General features: G+C 33.6%; 1 protein-coding gene and 1 non-coding gene across 12 annotated transcripts; one reads left to right on the top strand and one right to left on the bottom strand.

Moving 5' to 3' along the window:
- Positions 1-1247: 1247 nt before the first annotated feature.
- LOC137234064 (U2 spliceosomal RNA) lies at positions 1248-1443 on the top strand. Its single transcript, XR_010947668.1, has one exon. It is a non-coding gene; the product is annotated as a U2 spliceosomal RNA (small nuclear RNA).
- A 3682-nt stretch (positions 1444-5125) lies between these two features.
- LOC137252722 (putative phosphatidate phosphatase) lies at positions 5126-22783 on the bottom strand. Of its 11 annotated transcripts, XR_010953656.1 has the most exons (8): positions 22712-22783; positions 20929-21082; positions 20675-20845; positions 19402-19444; positions 19202-19344; positions 18894-19087; positions 16758-16893; positions 15624-16687 (listed from the first exon to the last, which is right to left on the bottom strand). XR_010953656.1 is itself a non-coding variant. In XM_067788782.1 (7 exons), the coding sequence occupies exon 7, from the start codon at positions 7033-7035 to the stop codon at positions 6094-6096; it is 942 nt and encodes a 313-aa protein (XP_067644883.1). In that variant the 5' UTR covers positions 7036-7955; positions 18894-19087; positions 19202-19344; positions 19402-19444; positions 20675-20845; positions 20929-21082; positions 22712-22783; the 3' UTR covers positions 5126-6093. The 11 variants fall into 11 exon arrangements, 8 of the variants coding, with proteins under 8 accessions (XP_067644883.1, XP_067644884.1, XP_067644885.1 ...); XM_067788782.1 differs by lacking the exons at positions 15624-16687; positions 16758-16893 and adding an exon at positions 5126-7955; XM_067788783.1 differs by lacking the exons at positions 15624-16687; positions 16758-16893 and adding an exon at positions 5126-7955 and having other exon boundaries at positions 22615-22766.
- Between the last annotated feature and the right edge of the window lie 838 nt (positions 22784-23621).

Genomic DNA, 23621 nt, shown 5'->3' with positions numbered 1-23621 from the left:
GACTGCACGTTTATTATAATGTTTCCCCTCAGTTAAGAGATCACAAATCAACTGGATTCCTACAGAGTAACAGTCTACCTAAAAACACCCACATTAATACCAAATACTGCATATTAATAATGCGTCTAACAACTGCGATAGTTATGACGTCACCGAAATTCAAGTTTCAGAGCAAGCAACATGTGCATACCTTAGTGTTGCCACTTATAAATTCTATTTGGTGGTACATTTAAAAAATCGACATCTTTTTAGAACTTTTACTTCTATGACAATATTTCGAAGCTACATACATATGTCCATTTAATATGTGTTCCATTACGTAAACTACCTCTTCTCTTTTAAATTTTTTCCGAAGTACTATAATTTATAGGCGTCGGTATAGCTCGGTGATACAATCAAGTATTGTTGTGGAGTTACCGAAAAATGCAAAAATAAGTTGCTGCATTGAAAGAATAATCTTAAATTGATTAGCTGGTATGGCTACAAAGTAGTTCTTCTTGGAATCTAAACCCTGACGGTTTTGAAGAACAACTTATTTAAACTCTCACATAAAATGTGCATCTGGAAATATTGTGACAACTTTCGTTTGATACCCATATCGAAGAAAAACTTTCAGGGTAACCCCCAACTGCACTTTGGCCTATATCTCGGAGCGAGTTGAGATTTATTAAAACTTACACATTTTTGTTAAATCTTCCATCAGCAGGTCAACCATATTGCACAATTATATTCGAAAAACTATCGATTTGGATTCAAGGGCTTTAATAAAGATTCCCTATCAATTATTTTGAAATATCTTTTATTGATCTGTTACAATTTTTTATAAGTAGACGCTCCTAAAAAAGTTATTGGGGGTTGATTAATTTAAAATTTTAAAGCTTACTAGAAAATATAAAAATTTGTAATATTTTACAAAAGTACGGTTTGATGAAAACTTTTGCGCTAAAAATTTTCTTGAGTGGCAACGGCAATCATAATATACACAGAAACATGTCACAGGTAGGGTTGTTCTTGCAATGCATATATTTGTATGTGCCGTTCAAAATACGTCTACAATACGCTTGCTTGCAGAAACGTATTTATTACGTTCATTTGAGGGAACGTATAAAATACGTTTGCACACCACTAAATTTCTTCTGTTCAGCTCTTTGTGTTAAAAATTCTTTGTTATACTTTTATTTCTTTCAATTCTCAACTACTTTATGTACAATTACGTTGATTTATTCACACTTTGGCTGTTTGTAGTTATCGCTTCTCGGCCTTTTGGCTTAGATCAAGTGTAGTATCTGTTCTTATCAGCTTAACATCTGATAGATTCTCCATCGGGGAACAAGAAATGTTAAACTGATTTTTGGAAATAGACGGAGTGTCTAGGGGCTTGCTCCAACTCTGTCATGGGTTGTTCCGACATTGCAGTACAGTCGGAATTTTAGCCCAATTCTCAAATAAATATACAAGGTTAACAAAATAATGATGAAATTTGTTTCGAAAGGGTAGGCTCATGGCGGAATCAGGAACAGGTGACTGCCGGGGAAACCCACTGTATCCAATGTAATTGGTCATAGCCATAACCATAACTTAAAAATATTTGAGTTGGTATATTTATTTATTACCTTTTGTTATTTGTGGAATATGGAAACTAATAGCTCCGATACATAAGCAGTTTTTCATATAGATGAGTTTAACATAAGCTTATGCATTATGAGTAGATTGCACGTATTTTTATGGAGAACGGTAGATGAGCGATACTGGCGCCTACTCATTTTTACCCCTATTACGGTTGTCAATAGTGAGAAAATTAGTGTCGACGCTCATGAATTGGTATCGGCGTTGTCAACGTCGATAACTATTGACGGGTGGACCTTTTTTGGTATTGGCTAAAACATGTTGAAGTTGTGTTGACGTGACGCGACGCAAAATTTGTCGACACAGTTTTTTGGTGACACAAGCGCGACAGTAAAGAATTTAACTATTAAAAATTCAAAAAATTAACTTTTTTATGCTTTTTATGCTCCTTGTTTATTAATTTTTTATTCAATTTCAGAAAATAGTCAAAATAACCAGCAACAGTCAGTTTAATAGAATTGTGGTAATGTTCTAGGGCAGCGGTCGGCTGCTAAAACACGTCCAAAAAACTCAGGAGAGGTATCAAAAGACACGTATTGACCCCGATTTTAATAATCCGAAGGCGGAATATAAAAATTTGACTTGCGTTAGGAAATATTTCAAAAAAAAAAAAAAACAGTTGCAAGCTTTCAAGTGGTTCATTAAAAGGTTTTTGTGAAATTTCAAGGATTTTGTACTTCCGCTTTCGGATTATTAATACCGTGGTCAATTTGGGTATTCTGATACCCTTCCCGAAATCGATTAAATTTTCCATTAGTCCACCACGCTCTGGAAGGTAGAGGAGTTGCTAATGGTGTACTAAAGAGAAATGCATTCATCTACAAAATCATCTAAAGTTCGTAAACAAATTCCTTGTGTGTATTATTTAGATCCACAAATTGTTCACTAAACAAAAAATTAACTCAACACAAATTGTAAATACACAACAGTCAAAAATATAAGGATCGTAGTTTTATCAATATCACGTCGACATCAATAAATTGTCTTAGTAAATACCAATTATGCATTGACGTGACATTGATGTTGATACGACGTGATGTCGATGACGATACGATACGTTGACAACCGTAATAGGGGTGATTAAGAAGTAGCCAACTCACAAATTTGATTCCAAGCAAATCATGAGAAGAAGAATTTGACATTTGCTTTGGATAAAGGTGTTGGCACACTTTGCAAGTGAAATTAATTTTCCCACTGCAATATAACACACATACGACACAAAATATGTTAGCAAGTATTTTTGTTGTATAGGGAGAATGTTTACAACAGTGCTTCGCAAAATATTGTATGTGAATGGGCAAGGCGTAATAAACTTCAATTGCCAATTATGAAGTTCCTTCATATTTAGAAACGCAACATCTTGGTTGATTGTGGCGATGTTATTGGAATGCATAAGCTTGTGTTAAACGCATATGTGTGAAAAATGTCACTGTACAGCGGCCTTAAAGTTTTTTGTGTTTTCGTCATTTTTATGAAAATTTTACGATTTTTAGGTTAACGCGCCAATAACTGATGCCAATCCATATGGATAAGTAAAAATATAGTTATGACTATGGCGTTATGAATATGTCAACTTTGCCAAGCCCTTTAGTCCATCGATTTACAAAAACAAAGTACTTGGAATTTGTACCTGGGCAAAACAATAGTCTGAATTGCAAAAAAGAATGACTCAACAAAGCAACACCTTTTTAGCAAATATGTAAAACAAATAATGATTGCTTACTGAACAGTGATCACCTACGTATTTACATTAGCGTGAGACACTTTCAGGTGCTTTGTCCTAGGTGAAAATATTCATGTATGAAAAACAAATTTTCGGCAGAAATTGAAACACCCTAACGTACGTACATAGGCCAGGCTTGAATGTTAATTATCTTTTTTATAGCTATTTTTACGTTATAAATTATCAATATTTATGTCTACTGAGAGTAGTGACTATATTATTTTTGTCTCATTGCGGAACTCGTGAAACAATTTTTAGTTCACTTGAAATTGAAACAACAGTTCATGTACGAGTATGTAGCACTGACCCATTAGGGATTATTAGTTCACAATTAAGCTAGATTTTCAAAATTCTTTACAAAAGAATCGCGAGATCTACTTTAGTTAGTAGCAGTGCAATATCTTAACCCATTAATGGCCATGTAATTAAACCATACAAATTTGGCGACTATTATTTATTTAGAAAAATTAGAAAATATACTTTTTTCAAAATTTATTTAATAAACAATTTGTCAAATAATAATTAATTAATTTTTTTGTTATAAGAATAAAATCAACTTAATAAACATATCACCTTTTAAGGAACATGTGTACAAAAATTTTTAGAAATGCTTAAATTAATCAATAATTTTTTCAAGTGCTTACAAAACTTTCTGTACTTATATTTACTACAGCAAATGGGGAAAAGCAGTCAGGGGTTTCGTAATTATTATTTTTTCTATATTTTAAGAAAAAACTTCTATAAATAGTATAACTAGAACTATGCAAACCAAAGGGGAAAAAACCAAAATTCGAGAAAATTTTACGAAAATTTTGAACTTTTTATTTTCTACCTTTTTTTGTGTAGCTCAATTGATTTTAAACTAATAAAGTACAAGTTTTAGGGCTCATAAAACTTGCGTAGATTTTTGTAAATTTTTTTGCGAAAGATCTTATTGTCAATACTTAGGACGAATGGCTTTGTTTTGTATTTTTTTATGTGGAAGAAATTTTGCTAGACTAGAATTTATTGAGCTACAACTGCATACTGCAGGAATATTCAAAAATCTATAAATAAAAATTTCGCATTTTTCTTAAGTTTTCGAACTTCTTCAAAAACGCGTTTGCAATTAGCTTGAATAGTTTCAATTGCAAAATTTATAAAAGATATTTCATAAAAAACGAAAAAAGTGAATATTTAATTAAGGAAATTTGATAAAAATTCTAACTGTTATTTTTTTGTGCGCTGCTGTAGATATTCATAGAAATTAAATATTGCTAAAAACGCAAAAAATACTTTTTATCAAAAATACTTATATTAATAATACACATTTTCTTATATCAATTACAATGACTTTTGGCAATTTAAAACTTTTTTTCGTGAAATATAAATACTAAAATATTTCTGCCTCATAATGAGTTAACTCAGTTTACTTCTTTACTTTTGCGCATATCTGTTGATAATTAACTTTTAGGTGTTTTCGCATATAAGCAATTAAACTTAAAATTAGAGGTACACAACATCGAACCAGTTTCCTCTAGCAAATTAAAACTCGCTTATTTATACACAAATAAATATTCAGACTTCCAAATTAATTAACATGAAATCTGTTTCAATAATTCGCAGTTTTCAATTTTTTTTTTTGTCAAATCTCTCACATATATATGTCTCACCCTTTTATAGCCTTTGTATACTGTGCTCATGTTTTTAATTGTTGGAATTTTTTTTTTAAATTTTTAATAAAGTAAATTTTTTTTCTCACAATTTTTTTTTTATATTTTTTACGCGTCGACACCATTTTCGTATTCAGTTCATATCCTCAATTTTTCTTAACTTGTCTCATTACTTTATGTTTACCTTTCTTTCTTCTTTTTTTTTCTATTCTAAATATTTTGAAATCACCTTTCACTATTTTAGGTATGTTTTTCAATTTCTTCAAAACCGTTCCTTTGCTTAACAATATAGCTCTTAAAAACTGTTATAAACTATTTTCAACTCTTTTAGCTTTTCCTAATCATTTTAAAACTATTCTCAGTGTATTAAAATATTTATTTAACAAATATTTTAGCCACAGAATCTTAGTTTCAAAAATTCGTGCGCTTATTTAATATTCTCAAAAATCTTTTCTTTAATATTAAACACGATTTTATTATTTGTAAAATTACTTTGAGCTGCTAAATTGGTCTGCAGAGAGATCTACAACAAATTCTTTAAATGAAAAAAATTTATTGACAAGCTTTTCTTATTTTTGTGACTGTTCTCGGTATTGTGGATAAAACAAGTGTGATATCTTATCTGTCAACTACCTGACAGGATGTTCAATATGGCTACTTTTAAGCGTTTTGAAAGGGTGTTCAATATAGCTGCGCATAGGGCCGGCTATCTTTGGCGGGTGATAGAAAGATATACAGAATGAGACAGCGATAGTCAATAAAAAATCAGATGATCCATTATATTTGTAATTTTGACGTCGATGCTGAAGTTATCACAATTGTCTTATCCACTGTGGCTCTCGGTAAACAATTATCACCAAGTAAAAATTTTGTTTTCTGACAATGTAGATATTTTTCATTTTGTGTAAATTCTACAACTGTTTTCAGCAATTTTTTTATTTTTTATTTTTGAAAAATTAATTAAATTTTTGTATTGAGCAACGTTTAGCATTAAATTTAAAGTATCACTCTTGTAATTGCAATATTCTCGGCTTCCAATACATTGAACCTTGCCAGATGAGGGAACTATTGTTATTTGATTCATGGCAACTCTCAAGCAACTTCATGTCTTTGCGTAAATGAAGGCAAAGTTGCCATACTGTCTTTCAGATTTGTGCTATTCTGATGCGGTAAATTAGCATTCAAACACTGTAACAATGGTGTGCGAAAATCTTTATTAATGAAAATTGCTGTAATCACAGCACCCAGAATACCCAAAAGCGAACCACATAACACATCCGACCAGTGATGCCAATTGTCGATGACACGCGATAGCGCTGTAAACCAAGCCAACATAAGCAGCGAAAATTGCAAAAAATAACGTGAAAATCTTGAACCACGCCAGGTGAATTTATATTGCAAATATATTATAAGGAAAATCATAGCATAGAAAGACAAGCTAGAATGACCGCTGGGAAAAGAAAGGCGCGCCTGACGCACATCATCGCGCGTATAGCCAACACCGGCACATGAATAGTCCTCCACGTAGCGATACAGATTTTGCGGCGCATCACATGTACTACCATCTGCCAACTGTGGTTGACAAACACTTATGAAATGTGGACGCAAACGTCCTATAGTAAATTTGCCCAACTCTGTAGCATTAAATGTGAGTAGAGCACCAAAAAGATAATAGCTTGCGTGTTTAAAAAATTCCACAATCCATACTGGTACATTTCTACCAAAAAGCAAGAGCGTGTCCTTCGTACGACCACAACGATAGTAATGCGTATATTCAACAGTAATTACTATTATAGCTGGCAGAAGCGTAACGAATAATGCGAGCATAATTAATGTAATGGTATTGTCACGAAAAGGATAACGTATCGTCTCATCACTACAGAAGAAACCACGACGAAAGGGTTCTATGATGTATTCGCAAATAATAAGCGGCATGCAGAGTAGCGTTAAAATGATGAAATCAAGCAAGATGCGATGTATTAAACGACGATCCTCTGACGAGATCTGTTGGTCTTTCATGGTTGTGGTTTGCATTTATTTTTAGTGGTATGTGTTATATCGAAAGAGTGAGTGTTGGCGTGTCTCCCAAGCTAATGCGCTAATTGTTGACAACTACTTACGGCGGAAGGGCAAAGTTCTTGAACTGTTGATCGTAGATTGCTATCTTTTTCTTAGTTGTAGTGGATGTGGTTATTAATAAACTCGTACTCTTCTTTGTGCTATTTTAAAATTGAGCTTCTTTATTTGTATTTTATTATTTGCTCTTTATGTGTTAAGCCAATTTTAAAACCGCCGCTACTGATTAAAAAACAAAATTTTTCACTACAATTCGTTCGTATTTTTTTTTTTTTTTTTTTTTAGCGAACCAGTTCCTCAGCGATGCGCGTAGCAGGGTGGTTACTGATGACTGAACGCTCTGGCGTTAATACTAAGTAATTTATTTCAGAATAACTACTACGTTTGCTTCTGATGACGCTGTAAATTTCCAAAAAAGATAATAACAAAAATATACACAACACTACAAAGTAACCAGGCAAATTTTGTCACAGCTTTCATTGCCGCGCAATTATGCTTACTCGTATTCTGGCGACTCTTTGCCTTGCTCTATCAACTCAATTGCCTCTTTGCTAACAATGTATATTCTCATTCTGCTTCCGAAGTTACTGCGATCACAAATTTTGGCTGTCGCATGATTAACCCACATTCGTACAGAGCATTTAATGCATCTGAATTATTATCTTAATGGTCTTTGATTAGGCGGTTTGCCAGAGAACGATAATAAGTATCTATGTTTTCATATTCTTTAGTGATCAGTTGAATCCGAGTACAAATACATATGTTTGTAATTTGTTTACAAATGACTAAGGTCTAACAAATTTACGGACTCGTATTTCACTAAAATTTGCCTTCTTATCTGATTAATGCGGCCTGAGGGCGGTGACTCTGCAAAGACGCTGAAAAAATTTTATAAAATTAAGAGTCTTTAAAAGACAATTAGCATTTTGAAAGGGCAAAAAACGTTTATTGCCTATTTGAATAAATAAACTTAAACCAGATAAATTTCCAATAATGAAATTATTTAATGAATCACTTTTTTTTCATATAACCTAACAAATAATAATTAATAAAAGAAAAAATTCCTAAAAATTATCTTGATTATTGGCTATTAAAAAAATAATAATCAAAAATAGCTAGAAAAACGTAGTTATTATTTTGAATTAAAAACCATCAATTAAATACAAATAAGCTAAAATTAATCAAACAATTAAAATAAATCAAATAATTAATAATCAGCGAGGCAGGGTTAGGTTGAACCGACTGGTCCGTGAAGACCGCAGAACTTTGCTCAACGACCAAACTGAAAAACACTATCAGAAAATAGCTGATGAATAAAGTCCCCTATCGCCATGATATGGCGCAGAAGCACTAATAAAGAAATATCAGCTGATATGAATCAAAGGTATTTAGAAAAATACTTTAAACGTGATATTCAGCTAGAGAAATATGCGAGTATATACATTTTTTAATCTTATCAGTTTATGTTTGTTATTTCACCAACGCACCTGCAACCTTATCAGTCGCCTAGTTGACCAGCTTCCCTGTAAGAACACAAGAGTTAAGAATTGTACATGAGAGTGCCGAAAGGCAGGAGAGAAATCTTCTTTTAACAAACCCCGTTAGTTATGGTTTCTGTTATGTCCCATCCTTCGACGAATCTCGGCAATTAAATTTTTATCTTTTTTTTTATTTTCGATAATTTAAGAAAAAGCTTTGTAGTATAAACAATATTAACAAGTAAAAGTTATATATCTCTGGAGATACGCAATGATTTTTCAAAATTTTTTGCTCCGACGAGTGTTTCAGCTTTTCTTCCATATAAAAAATAAAGCCACGCACACATCATATGAAGAAATATTACACACCCTTAAGTAGAACAAGTAAGGACGGTTAAGTTCGGGTGTAACCGAACATTACATACTCAGTTGAGAGCTATGGTGGCAACATAAGGGAAAATAACTATGTAGGAAAATGAACCGAGGGAAACCCTGGAATGTGTTTGTATGACATGTGTATCAAATGAAAGGCATTAAAAAGTATTTTATGAGGGAGTGGGCCATAGTTCTATAGGTGGACGCTATTTAGGGATATCGCCATACAGGTGGATCAGGGTTGACTCTAGAATTTGTTTGTACGATATGGGTATTAAATTAAAGGCGTTAATGAGGGTTTTAAAAGGGAGTGGCCCTTATTGTATATGTGAAGGCATTTTCGAGACATCGACCAAAATGTGGACTAGGCTCATCCAGAACATCATCTGTCGGGTACCGCTAATTTATTTATATATGTAATACCACAAGCCGTATTCCTGCCAAGATTTCAAGGGTTTTCTATTTCGCCCTGCAGAACTTTTCCATTTTCTTCTACTTACTATGGTAGGTGTCACAACCATTTTACAAAGTTTTTTCTAAAGTTATGTTTCGCGTCAATAAACCAATCCAATTACCATGTTTCATCCCTTTTTTCGTATTTGGTATAGAATTATGATTTTTTTTTAATTTTTCGCAATTTTCGATATCGAAAAAGTGGCCGTGGTTATAGTCCGATATCGTTCATTTTAAATAGCGATCTGAGATGTGTGCTCAGGAACCTAAATACCAAATTTCATCAAGATACCTCAAAATTTACTCAAGTTATCGTGTTAACAGACGGACGGACATGGCTCAATCAAATTTTTTTTCGATCCTGATGATTTTGATATATGGAAGTCTATATCTATCTCGATTCCTTTATACCTGTACAACCAACCGTTATCCAATCCAACTTAATATACTCTGTGAGCTCTGCTCAACTGAGTATAAAAATTGTCAAACATCAGTAAGAATTTTGAGAGTACAATAACTTTGAAGCGACCGCCATGAAGTGGTGGTAGCGTGCGCCACCCACCACAGAGAAGGCACTGGCTTCAAGTCCCGGGCAAAGCAACATCAAAGCTTTGAAACAAGTTTTTTCAATTAGAAAAAAGTGTTTCTAAGCAGGCTCACTCCAGTTTGGCAAACACTACGAGTGTATTTCTGTCATGAAAAGCTGTAGGACCTCACATAGACTGAATGAGTCCGTAGTGTTACCAAAGTTTATTTAACGACCAAACTGAAAACCCTTATCAAAAACCAGGACTTATGTCATAAACTAACTCCGTCCTCTTGGCAAATACTAGAAGCTTTCTAGGACCTATGCCACTTGTTACTTCTAGATCGGACAGCAGGCTCACTCCTAATAGCTGGAGTCCTAGCCTGGCAATCGCAGGGCAGGAGCACAAAACGTACTCGATTGTTTCCTCCTCCATCCCGCACTTCGTACATATGCGTTCACTGACTAAGCCTAATTCAAAAGCATGCGACGCCAGAAGGCATTGTCCAGTGAGAACACCCGTCATGATTCTACACTCCACTCTTTTCAGTTAGAAAAATGATGAGGTTTTTTTTTAAATATTGAAAATATAATAAGAGAAATTTTATTGAAAAAATTTTATAAAAACCTGCTATTGCTGTTTTCGTGTTTGCTTGAAAAAGGCTTAGCTATAATTTTTTTTTATTTAATGACATTTATTTACATATAAAAACAAGTAAAGGTGTCTAAGTTCGGGTGCAACCGAACATTATATACTCAGCGTGATTTAGTTTTCTAAATAACACGTGGCACCGCCCGTTTAAAAAAAAAATGTCTTCCCATTTCCTCTTACAATAAAACTTTATAAGTGAAATATCATTGATTCAAAACTATTTTTTGCTAAGTTATAGCTTACTATTTTAGCCTACGACCCTCTTAAACTTGTTTTATACCTACGTTGCCATGGTCTGTAACCGATCCCGTCCATTTTTCCTAGAAATCCTGCTATAAGGCAAATATGTGTACCCAATTTTGTTACGATATGTAAATTTTTCTTCGAGTTATGGCTCCCGAAACATAGAAAATTGCTTAGTCATAAAAGGGGCGGTGCCACGCCCATTTTTTTAAATTTCAAGTTGTTCCTATTTATTGATATAAATCCACTTGGGAAATGAAATAATATTGATATACAGCACTTTTTTGCAAAGATATAGCTTATTTCATTCGTCCACGACCCTTTTAAAAATCTTTTATATAAAAGTGGGCGTGGTCCTTAACCAATTTCGTAAATTTTTCTTAAGCAGTCCTTATAGTAAAGGCAAACTTTCTGCCGAATTTTGTTACGATAGGTCTAACGATTTTTGATTTATGATTAATAATATTTGTAAAATTGATTTTATCACAAGTGGGCGGTGCCACGCCCATTTTAAAATTTTTTTCCAAATTTATATCAAGAGTGTCAATATCATTACACACGTCAAACTTCAACATTCTAGGTGTACTATTTACTAAATAATCAGGTTTTTTGTGTTTTCCAAAATGTTATATATATAAAAAGTGGGCATGGTTATCATCCGATTTCGCCCATTTTCAATACCAATCTATTATGGGTCCAGATAACCTCGTATACCAAATTTGGTGAAGGTATCTCAATATTTATTCAAGTTATCGTGTTAACGGACAGACGGAGAGGCGGACGGACGGACATGGCTGAACCAAATTTTCTTTCCATACTGATGATTTTCATATATGGAAGTCTATATCTATCTCGATTCTTTTATACCTTTGCAACCAACCGTTATCCAATCAAAGTTAATATACTCTGTGTGCAAAGCACGCTGAGTATAACTAGTAATTACAATAAATACTAAAATATATTACTAAAGTACTATATATTTATTTACTCTAATCATTTGATTAAAATTCTGCTTAATAAGTAAATTAACGCTATAAATATAAATTAACATTAAGTGTTCACCTCGCACGAAATTCGGAGCTTTCGGCACCCTGTAAAAAGAGAGAAATCCGTTTTTCTTATAACTTCTTTATTAGATCTCTAATGTCAAGAAATGCTAGGACATCACAACTAAACTAACTTTACTTGAGAAAAGGAATTTTAAAAAAGAGCGGAGGTAAATGAGAATAGGGAAAATGGACCAAGAAAAAGGGCAAATCTATATTTTGCGAAAAACTGCAACATATTTCAAAAAAATATTTTATTAATATTTTCGTTTGTTCTGAAATATATTTGGCTATTTCTCAAATATATTTTCGCTGGCCTCTACAATGTTTACTCAAGTAACATTTAAAAGAATATTAATAAAATATCAAAATCAAGGCGATGAAAATACTACACATTCAATATTTAAATAAAAAAATTCGGAGGTTAATAAAATTTTAAAAGGAGAATAATGTGATTCAGCTATTTTTACAGGGCAACAAAAACAGCATCTTTTGTGTTTTAAAATATTTATAAAGTTTGCAAATTCGGTGGGTGTTTTAAACTCTTTTTATAAAGAACAGCTGTAAGCATTTTATATGTATATAATAATAATTTTTTTGATTAATTTATTAAGGAAAACAAACTCACATTGCGTGATAAAATTTGTTGGTAATTGATATTAAAGCAAAATTACAAAATTTGCACATGGCGATGGTTACTAGGCACTGCTTATAACCCAGTGTTACAAATCAAGTTCTGTTGAACGCGCCTGAAAATATTCCAAATAGTTTGGAATAAAAAATAATAGTATACAGATGTACCCAATTATATATTAAGGTAATAGCAATAAAAAGACAATACATACAGACTCAGCTCCCGAAAAGCTAGCTAATGAAGGTGTTAAAGTCACAAACATGTCCCAGTAACCAAGCCCGTTGTATACAATTATTTTTTCTCTGCCATCAATAAATCGACGGATAAACTTATCTTAGAATGAGGAACACAGTATCTCTAAATTCGAAATGAGAACACTCTTTCTCAGAAAATTTGTCTAAAACACGACCGGGAAACTGAGCATTTCCAACTGAAAGCTGACATAGGCGTAATTTATTGAGAAATGGAGCTTGAAGAAGTTCAAAAAGAATTCTAAAATAGAAAGTTTCAACTAAACAATTTTCTTAGCAGCTTTTTGAAAAACATTTACATTTAAGGCAATATCTCTGGCGCTTTTTGGTGTTGTTGTTGTTTTTATTTTGATCAGTTTAACCAAAATCTTGGCAGTTTTCGACTTTTCCAAATGTCTATTACTGGTATGCCTTGGGTTTCAAAAGCTATTCTCGGCGTTGTTAAAACTGTTCCCACTCTTTTAAACAGTTGTTCTAAGTATTCTAAAAACAGCTGATATTATTTAAAACTTTTCTCAATTTTTCTTAACTGTTGTCAGTTAACTTGGAAGCTCTTCACACTCACTTGAGTCATTTAACTACAGTTTCCGGAGCAATCTTCATCACTTTACGAACACTCTCAATATTTTCAAGTCTATTAATAATCGACAAGTCGATTAGTAGAATAATCGATTTTAAAAACTCTACTTCAAAAAATTTTACAAAATCTGCCCTAAATCTCCTCGGAGAAATATTGCGCTAAATTCAGTCGTTCTATTATACTCCGCTTCCATGTTTCAGCCTCTTACAAGCATATACATATGTACGTGTGAGCGTACGCATCACACTCCAACCTCTAAGTATAGCTACATATGTACATTTGGCATTGACTCATCTTGAATACTACACGAAACATTTTTTTATTTAGGATCTATTTTTATCACTACACACCTGACACCTTTGTACAATACTGATAATTGCTTAAACTAGGCGCCGCACTATCACCACTCAGACTTTCGCCATTCAGTGGTGAATCTCCACCAACACCGTTTGACTGCGTATATGCTCGCATTGTTGCTGTCATCTCATCCAAAGTGGTGCTCGTATCCTGACGTGGTAGATTTACATGCACACGCTCCAAAAATGGTGTGCAAAAATCTTTTACAATGAAAGTAGTTGTTATTAGCGCACCGACTATGCCGAGCACACAACCACACAACACATCAGACCAATGATGATAGTTGTCCATAATACGCGAAAGCGCCGTAAACCAAGCCAACATCAACAATGCAAATTGTAGAAAATAACGCGAAAACTTTGAACCACGCCAAGTGAATTTATGCTGTAGATATATTATAAGATACAACATTGTATAAAATATCATACACGAATGACCGCTGGGAAAAGAAATGCGTGCTTCTCGCAAATCATTCGGCGTATATCCAATGCCCACACATGTGTAGGCCTCCACATAACGATGTATATTTTGAGGTGCGTCGCACGTACTACCGTCCGCCAACTGTGGCTGGCATACACTTATGAAATGTGGACGCAAACGTCCTATAGTATATTTGCCCACCTCTGTCGCATTGTAGGTGAGTAGACCACCAAATATCAAGTAGCTTGCATGCTTGAAAAATTCCGCAAGCCAAATTGGTACTTTACGTCCAAAAAGCAAGCATGTTTTGTTTATACGACTACAACGATAGTAGCGCGTATATTCAACAGTGATCACTATAACGATTGGTATTATAATGACTAATAAGGCGACACATAGTATAGACATGGTATTTTCATGAAAAGGATAACGTATCGTTTCATCACTACAGAAGAAACCACGTTGATATGGTTCGATGACGAATTCACAAACAATGATGGGTATAAAGAGCACCACTGCAATTATGAAATCAAGCAAGATGCGATGTAATAAACGACGATCTTCTGATGTGAACTGATGATCTTTCATGTTTGTATAGATTGCTTTTGTGGTGACGACTATGTAGCTGGCTGTTGAAAAGGTGTGCGTCTGGAAGGCTAGTTTCACATAAATTCTAGGTTTTATACTGTTCCTGGATCCTGTTTTATTTAATTTTTTCCTGAGCTGTTTAAATTTATTTGATATGCTGATTATTAGTTGTACGTAACTTTTTGTAGCTTTAAATTTTGTTTATTTATTTTACTATTTTTATTAATTATAAAACTTTATTTAATTGTATCTTTTTTCATGTTTAATAAATCGCGTAATCTCTGTGCAATCAGCAATGCGCGTCGCAGGGTCGTTGGTGACTGAACACTTTTTGCCTTGCCATTAAGTAATTTATTTTGAATTCACTATGTTTACAACTAACTGTTTTTGCCGCTAGCGCTCCCCAAATACAATAACAAAACGTATACAAACACAGCTACCCCACTAAATAAATAAGTCAAAAGTCTTTATTGCCACACAATTATGCATACCCATATTTTGCTGACTCTATTCTACTGCATTAGCTCTTTGAATTTAATTTTCATTCACATTCAAACCGTCTGGGTTGTGATGATGTTAACTACGATCACAAATATTAACTGTCGCATGATTAACCCGTATACGTTCAATATTTCTACCCGCCTGCGTTTTTATACTCAGCGTGCTTTGCACACAGAGTATATTAACTTTGATTGGATAACGGTTGGTTGTACAGGTATAAAGGAATCGAGATAGATATAGACTTTCATATATCAAAATCGTCAGTATCGAAAAAAAATTTGATTGAGCCATGTCCGTCGGTCCGTCGGTCCGTCTGCCCGTTAACACGAAAACTTGAGTAAATATTGAAACATCTTCTCGAAATTTGGTACACGAGCTTATCTGGTATTGAAAATGAGCTAAATCGGATGATAACCACGCCCACTTTTTATATATATAACATTTTGGAAAACTCAAAAAACTTGATTATTTAGTAAATAATATACTTAGAGTGTTGAAATTTGACATGTGGACTGATATTGAGACTTGATAAAAATTATAAAACCATTTTTAAAATGGGCGTGGCACCGCCCACTAGTGATAAAATCAATTTTACAAATATTATTAATCATAAATCAAAAATGGTTAAACCTATCGTAACAAAATTCGGCAGAGGTTTCCTCTACTATAAGGAATGCTTTGAAGAAAAATTTACGAAATCGGTTAAGGACCACGCCCACTTTAATATAAACGATTTTTAAAAGGGTCGTCGACGAATAAAATAAGCTATATCTTTCCAAAAAAGAGCTTTATATCAATGGTATTTCATGTGGATTTATAACAATAAATAGGAAAAACTTCAAATTAAAAAAAATGGGCGTGGCACCGCCCCTTTTATTACCAAGCAATTTTCTATGTTTCGGGAGCCATAACTCGAAGAAAAATTAACATATCGTATTGAAATTGTGTCACATGTTTTCCTTATAGCAGGAAATATTTCTAGTAAAAATGGACGGGATCAGTTAAAGAACAAGGCAAATTAGATAAAAAAAACAAGTTTAAAAGGGTCGTAGACTAGAATAATAAGCTATAACTTAGCAAAAAATAGTTTTGAATTAATATATTTCACTTATCAAGTTTTACTGTAAGGAGAAATGGGGAAACATTTTTCTTTTAAACGGTGGTGCCACGTGTTATGTAGAAAAGTAATTTATCTGAAATGAAATGTACAATCGAAGCTCACGCTGAGTATATAATCTTCGGTTACACCCGAACTTAGACACCTTTACTTTTTTTATTATCTTAATGATCTGGGATTTGGCGTTTTGTGAGATTCAGAGCGACTGTGCATAAGTATTACATATACGTACATATATATATATAATTTACTTAATTGTACATATGTGCTCTCAATAGTTAGTGGGTGACTAAATGACGCTTCGCCGGTTAGTTTAAATGACCTTTGAATACTTCTGACTCAGTCGCTTGCATAGCGGAACGATAAAAGGTGGCAGCATGGTGACATACCTACAAACATAAATAAAAATCCCATGTACTTTGTTTTTGTAAATTCGATGGACAAATGTCAAAATCGTACTGCGACGGAAGTTGATGTATCGTTCCACCATGGGCGCTTGCAAAACTTGCGGAATTGTCGATCATTTGCCAAAGATCACACTGTAAAATTCAAAATAGGTTTTGTTCGACGAGCAGGAGCATTTTGTTTTTATATTCTAAAAAACATTTCTCGATATGAATAAATATAGAATATATTCCATAGTTTAAAAATTTACCTAAACCAAGTGTTATAAGAAAATCAAAAATTTGGTCGGTTATTTCTTTTAGTGCACTACTCTACAAATATGCCTAGATTACTTTATAAGATAATATTGTAAGATGAAGCTATGATAAGGCTTGCAAAATATTTATTTTACATGACACAATACAAAAGTTAGGTTAGGTTGAACTGGCCGGTAATAAAGACTTCACATAAAATATATATTCTCTCTTTAGAGGTATGCGCAACTTTGTTGGGCTAACGTCGTACGACTTACACAAGATCCTAGAAACTGTGCAGATATGCAACTTTTGTCCCCTTTCGATTTATGCCAAACGGATTTGGTCATCTACCATCGATTCAGTGAGTATTGTAACCTCATTTGCCAACTCATCGGTCTTTTCGTTACTTTCTATCAATTTATGACAAGGAACTCAGTGATTTATGTATGTTTCGGCCTAATATGCAACTGACCTTACCATATATTTAAACATATGGTAAAAGTTCAAGCCCTTGGCTCATAAAATTAGTAAGAAATGATGATAGATGGACATGGCTAAATCAACTCATTTCGGTATATTAATTTTTGTGTCCAACCCTTATCTCTATCTCTTTCGATAATCGAACCAAACTTAATAATAAAATGGTCTAGTCATATGACAAAAATCACAAAGCGTGCTTAACCTTCCTATACCCGCGCATTGGTCTCTGAGACCAACGAAACACATTTTCGTAATTATTTTTATGCACGAAAATCTGGAGAAGCCGAGCTCTATGCTAGCTGTCGGATTTGTGGCTTAAGGGCCCATTACTGATACTTAGCATAGACTTGACTTGACTTGGCGTAAACTTGGCAACTTAGCCACGATTATACTTCACTTAGCGCATACAATCTGGCATCATAATCAACTGTTTTCCAGCTGTCATTTTATTGTGAAATATTTGCTACAAAAAGTGGTGGTTTTAAACAAAGTTAATTTTGAGTACTAAAATTAATTTATGAGTGTAAAGATGCTTAAAACAATCAGCACATATCAATTTGCATGACAAAATGTCAAAATGAAGTGGAAACAAACAAATGGCATTTCAAAATGTAAACGTCAAGTAGAAGTTTTGAGTAATCAGTAACATGCAATGTTAATTTAAAAGAACTGTAAGTGACAGTTCTCACGTCAAGTCAAGTCTATGCTAAGTATGAGTAATAGGCTCTTTACTTCGTTTTAGTGCACTCGGTGCGTTCGTGCGAAGCGTACGTGTTGTAGCATTTGGAGCCAATCGGTCCGTGAGACCGACACGAGTATACCCTGATTCTTATGGTGAGGCTCAAAACTAAGCCAAACATAGATAAATATATACTTTGATATGTTTTTTATTACTATTAAGAAGTTTATTTTGTTTTTAAGAAGAAGTTCAGATTTTATTTTTGTTTTCCTATTACTTAAGAAAAATATCTCAAATTTGAAGACTGATTTGTGATAGACTGAAAGTCTATAAAATAGTTAATAAATGAAGTACTATGCACACTATTTGGTTCATTATTCCCTATATTTTTAAATAATTATAATATTAAAAAAAAAAAAGGTATGTAAAAATATATTGTAGGGGGTATGTACTATCGGTCTGTGAGACCGTGCGCGAGTATAGATGTTACAATAATTGGCGCGAGTATAGGAAGGTTAATTAATCCTCGCCTCCTCACCTATTCTTAAAAACGTGGAAAACACTTTGCTTTTTATCTAGACCTTTCTTTCCGCCACCTCTTTCTCATATCTCTTTGAATGAATAAAGGACTGATATCGAGTACAATGGAATGAATGGTCGGTAAGTAATCCTTCAGATAGGTAGGTTAAGTACTATTAAAGTGGCTGCCCGAGGGCTCATTTATGCCAGTAAGGTTCGTTATGGTACCACAAAAAGACGCCATTCTTAAAATATTTTTATGAAATGATGTCATACTTCACTATCTGCGCGTACTATCCAGCAAGGGAGATGGCAGAAAGCGCTGCCTTATGCCACTTAATGCTGTGCAGTTGCAGATAACCGCCGTTTTTTCCTCTTTATTCTCTTAACAACTCTGGCAGCAACGGCGATTAGGTAAATCCCAGTATTATCGATAATTGTGAATGTTTTGTAGTACAAATGTCAAAAATCTAAATTCACGAAAATCAAAAAAAAACAGGTGACTTACATATGTATTGCATTTAACTGACAAGCGATAGTAGAAATAAAATGAAAATTTCGATAAATACAGATAAATAACTAACCTAAGATGGCGAAGCCGGCGCTAAATGAGATAGTGGAGCAATGGGAACACATTCCATTGTTTGACAAACACAAGCTGTAAAGACCGAATAGTGAGAGAAGGCATAGGCTCCGCATTGAGTTTTGTTTCCAGCGAGCTTCGTACCTAATAATTGATCAGAAAGTTAATAACAATTATTTAAGGAAGATCCCCTTATCTAACCTTATAGTTGACGAGATTGTAGGCCAGCGACGTATAACGATATCTGATAGAAAAATTATTAATAGTGCAATCCAAAATATGCAAAAAACTAACTGACTTATGGCGCTTATAATATTGCATTAAAATCTAAGTTAAAAAACTATGCATTTAAGGTCCTTATAAGCCGTAAAATATAGCTGTATGTTTCAATAGTATCGGGTTGACCAGAAGTAAACTCCTTTTGGAAATCGCTATAACTTTGAAATTTGTGAAGTAAACAACAAAAGAATATAACCCTACATGCAATGAACTTATATGTTCATCAAGAGCGCGAAATTTTCCGTACGAAGTGTTTCCGTTAAGCTTGGTCTCTTCGCCTATCCAAAATTTTAAGCGACCCAGATTTCTTTTTATGAATTTTTTTTTATGTCTGGCGGCTTACGTCACAACAAACCTCAGGTAGTTTTTCGACACAGTACCTGCCATATTAGGTAATGGAATCATCATAAAACGAGTCATAAACTATGGCGACTACTAGGCCGATATACAATTTTTTGCACATATTTGACTGATGTTATGATGACTCGTGTGAAGAAACTTCATTTTAATTAAATCTCGCACTGAGCTTCAACTGTAGACTTTGCATATGGCGGTCCAGCTAATTACCCATTACATCCTGGTTTACGTCTTGAATCTGATACGTTCATAGATAGCGTCACTGACAAGGTTAAAGAGTGCAAACCCTTAGGAAATATTGTAATTTAATTTAATGAAAACCAACAAAAGATAAGCTAAAGTAAATAAAAGCTACGTAAATGTACTCAATAAAATCTTTATTAAATTAGAACATCAATAAATGAGTGTTTGAATAAAAATAGTTTATAACTCTGCATCGTGTAATTATAATAAATTAATTATAAATAAATAAATAAAAATGCCATTAAACTAACTATAATCTAATGATGGGCTGTAATGGAAATAAAAGTGTTATTCAAAACACCATGCCTCAACAACAGATCAAGAAATAAAAAATTGCGCCAATAAACAAAATAATCATCAGTGTCATCAGTTGTTTGTCGCGTGGCGCCTTACCTACACCTGTCATAGCCTTAGTACGCACATGACAACACAACTCATTGTTATAGTTCTGCCCCACCCACTCTGGCGATTGTCAAACGATCGTTAAAATCTACACTTCTACGCTTTTTTTTACTCACACACTTTTCATTTTTTATTATCATTATCAAGGAAACAGTTAATATTTGTATATACATGTAGAAAAACATATACATACCTATGTGCAAAAATATTTTCTCTTTTGCTTATTAACAGAGCTTTTATAAAAATAAATGAGAAATTTTCTCTGAGCGGTCAATATATGTATGTAAAAATCGTACGGTATGAACTTAAAGGTGAGCAGGAAAAGCTAATGCAAGAGCATGGTTCAACTATATTGTTGACTCATCTGTACAATAACAAAATATGTCTGTTAACCCTTTGGCTCCTACTGGGACAATACGTCCCAGCAAACTTCAAATATGTGTGTACCTTTTAATTTTTATCCCATTACGCATTGAAATGTGCCCAATAAAACCTTGTAGCCTTCTTTGATGATCAGTAACCGCATTCCGTCATTATTGACATCAAATTTCCCGTTACGCAATATTTTGTACAGATATGTCGCGAAATTTCATCAGTATTCCTTCAAAATTGGAAAGAAATTATAATGAAAAAGGTAAGTTTTTTATATTTATAACTGCATTGGGACATATAATCCCAATAATGCATTTGTGTGGGATAATAATATCCCAATATTTGTTTATACCTTTAGATGTGTACATTTTTGAGCCTTTTGGTATTATTGGGACTTATTCGGCCCACCTATAAATGTTATTGGGATTATATAGGTAAGGATTCAGGTATGCCAAACATCTTATATTTTAGCCATATTACAGGATTAGCTGTCGTAATGATGAAAACACCGTCTTATTTCGAAAAAAACTCAGGGGTGAAAGGCTTAAAATTGTCAAAAGCTGTGTATTGGTGTTTGTGCGAATGGTATGGAATGGAAACATAAAACTTATCGGTTTTTCTATGTGTAAGAAAATGTTGCTAATGTGTTGGTTTCATCGACCATGCAATGAAATAAATATAATCAGCTGATGAGATGAGCCAACCATATAATTGAACCATGTGCAAGAGTAAACTGAGTATATTACAGCAAGACTTAGAAAAATAGAAACACTTGCTGAAAATTTCAGTAACAGAAGGTGAAAAGTAATATACATTATTGAGCTAGATTTCGCCTAGGGTTGAAGTTAAGACACAACATAGGCAAAATTTTCAAACCCAAATATTTTATGACTTTTTGAGAAGAGTTTCCTTTGCTGCTTATCGTTACAACCGATACTGACAAGTTATTCTTTTATTATCGGTTTATCATTGATATCGAGTTATTATAGTCGAGTTGCATATTTGTTATCAGCTTGTCAACGTCTTCTTATTGGTTTCTTATCGGCTTGTCATCGATGGGTAACATATGTGTCATTGAGTTTATATTGAACTTTTATAGGTATCTGTTTCATAACCAACCTTACATTGTGATTGTTTATTTACAACAAACCTGAAGTATATAAGTCCCTTCGCGCACTTGCATATATAATAATTGTGTGTATTCTAAAAGACATTTATTTATAGGTTTATTTAACTCATATCAACTCCTCCATATACATTGTCCTAAATTGCCCTACATTGTCATGGCGGAGCGATACAAGGTGGCAGCATGGGACAGCTGATTATAAACTTTTTTTATTTGATTTGATACATCAACTTCCGACGCAGTACGATTTTGACATTGGTCCATCGAATTTACAAAAACAAAGTACATGGAATTTCTCTTTATGTTTGTAGGTATGTCATCATGCTGCCCCTTGTATCGTTCCGCCATGTACATTGTTGTGAAATGACTTATGTTTACATTCTCTCCGTAGTACTTCATACAGTATTCCAACACCAAACAGTACACTTAGGCTTACATATTCTCTAGCACTCCATACCGTATACGAATACCCCATACCTGCATTTACATTCTACACATATTCCTCATATAGCATACCACCTACAAAACCTACGCTTACGCTTACATTCAGGACTCTCCCATACCGTGAGCAAATGTGTTTACATAATAAAAATAAATCAAAACAATTTGCTTCCCAAAATAAAACTGGTTATTACTTAATTTGACAATCACAATGCAATCAACTCTTTCGTTAAAGCATAGCTATCACCAGAAACGATAGATGTCGCGCTCTTTAACATTATACTATCATACCATTTATAAGCTATATAAAACTGTATGTTTCCGAGATTCTGTTCAAACAAACCGTTTGTTGAGTAATCACTTTAAAACTAAACAATATAAAATTTGATAGACTTATAAGAACAGTAAATCAGTTAACCTAACGATCTCATATCCGTATCGCTACGTAAATGCGAATATACATACATATGTAAGTTTAAACTACATACATACATCTCGCTTTCATTAGGAGTTTCTCTCTATATCGACGTTAGCTCTCTGACTTTAATAAAAAATGCAAGTGTTACCGGCATAGCAATATGTAAATAAGCCAGAGGCCGAAAATGTTATGACTTTGCAAATTAGTTCTTCGCAACATTTAATTCCCTGCCCTTGATGCTAAAGGCGTCCATGCAAGTAGTTTTAATGACGAGTTACATGGGTTTTATGCAAATGTGAAGTTGATGCAAAAAATAAAAGCCCAAAGCCTAGACACTCATATATGGAAGCAGAGTAAAGGGAGACATCCGCTAAGATAGGAGAGAGAGGCTATATGGGGAAGCACTTTAGCCTGTTTAATTGCTGACAACTGACATCAGTTAAGGTAAAAAATAACTAATGCATTTAAGTGCCAATTGAGGCCAATGATGATTATAAAGAAATTCACGCTTAATGTCAATTTATTATTTTTTTTCGGTCTAACGAAGCAGACAGTTTTTGACTTTACTCCATCTTTTCTTTAACTAAATGAGCTTTTTGGCTACTTTCAGATATACCCGTTACGAGAGACGTGTCTATGGCAGGCATGCTTAACGAACGAAACGATATCATTTCGTTACGATAATCAACGCTAATAAACGAAACGAAGTGACTTAAGATCGTCAAATTAACGTTAATTGATATCGTTTCGTTCGTTAAGCATGCCTTAACGTTAATTTGACGA

Source organism: Eurosta solidaginis, chromosome 5 (genome assembly GCF_040869045.1).
Source record: "Eurosta solidaginis isolate ZX-2024a chromosome 5, ASM4086904v1, whole genome shotgun sequence".
In the NCBI taxonomy this organism is placed as follows: domain Eukaryota; kingdom Metazoa; phylum Arthropoda; class Insecta; order Diptera; family Tephritidae; genus Eurosta; species Eurosta solidaginis.
The sequence above is the reverse complement of the archived record's forward strand: the minus strand, read 5'-3'. Positions and strand labels throughout refer to the sequence as shown.

Bases quoted from the DNA above. Each gene is read 5' to 3' on its own strand.
- LOC137252722 (XM_067788780.1), bottom strand. From the start codon at position 14,680: ATGAAAGATCATCAGTTCACATCAGAAGATCGTCGTTTATTACATCGC. The intron at 7,956-13,665 runs GTGTGTAGTGAT...AAATTTTTTCAG, and splicing joins GTATTGTACAAAGGTGTCAG to CGTCTTTGCAGAGTCACCGC.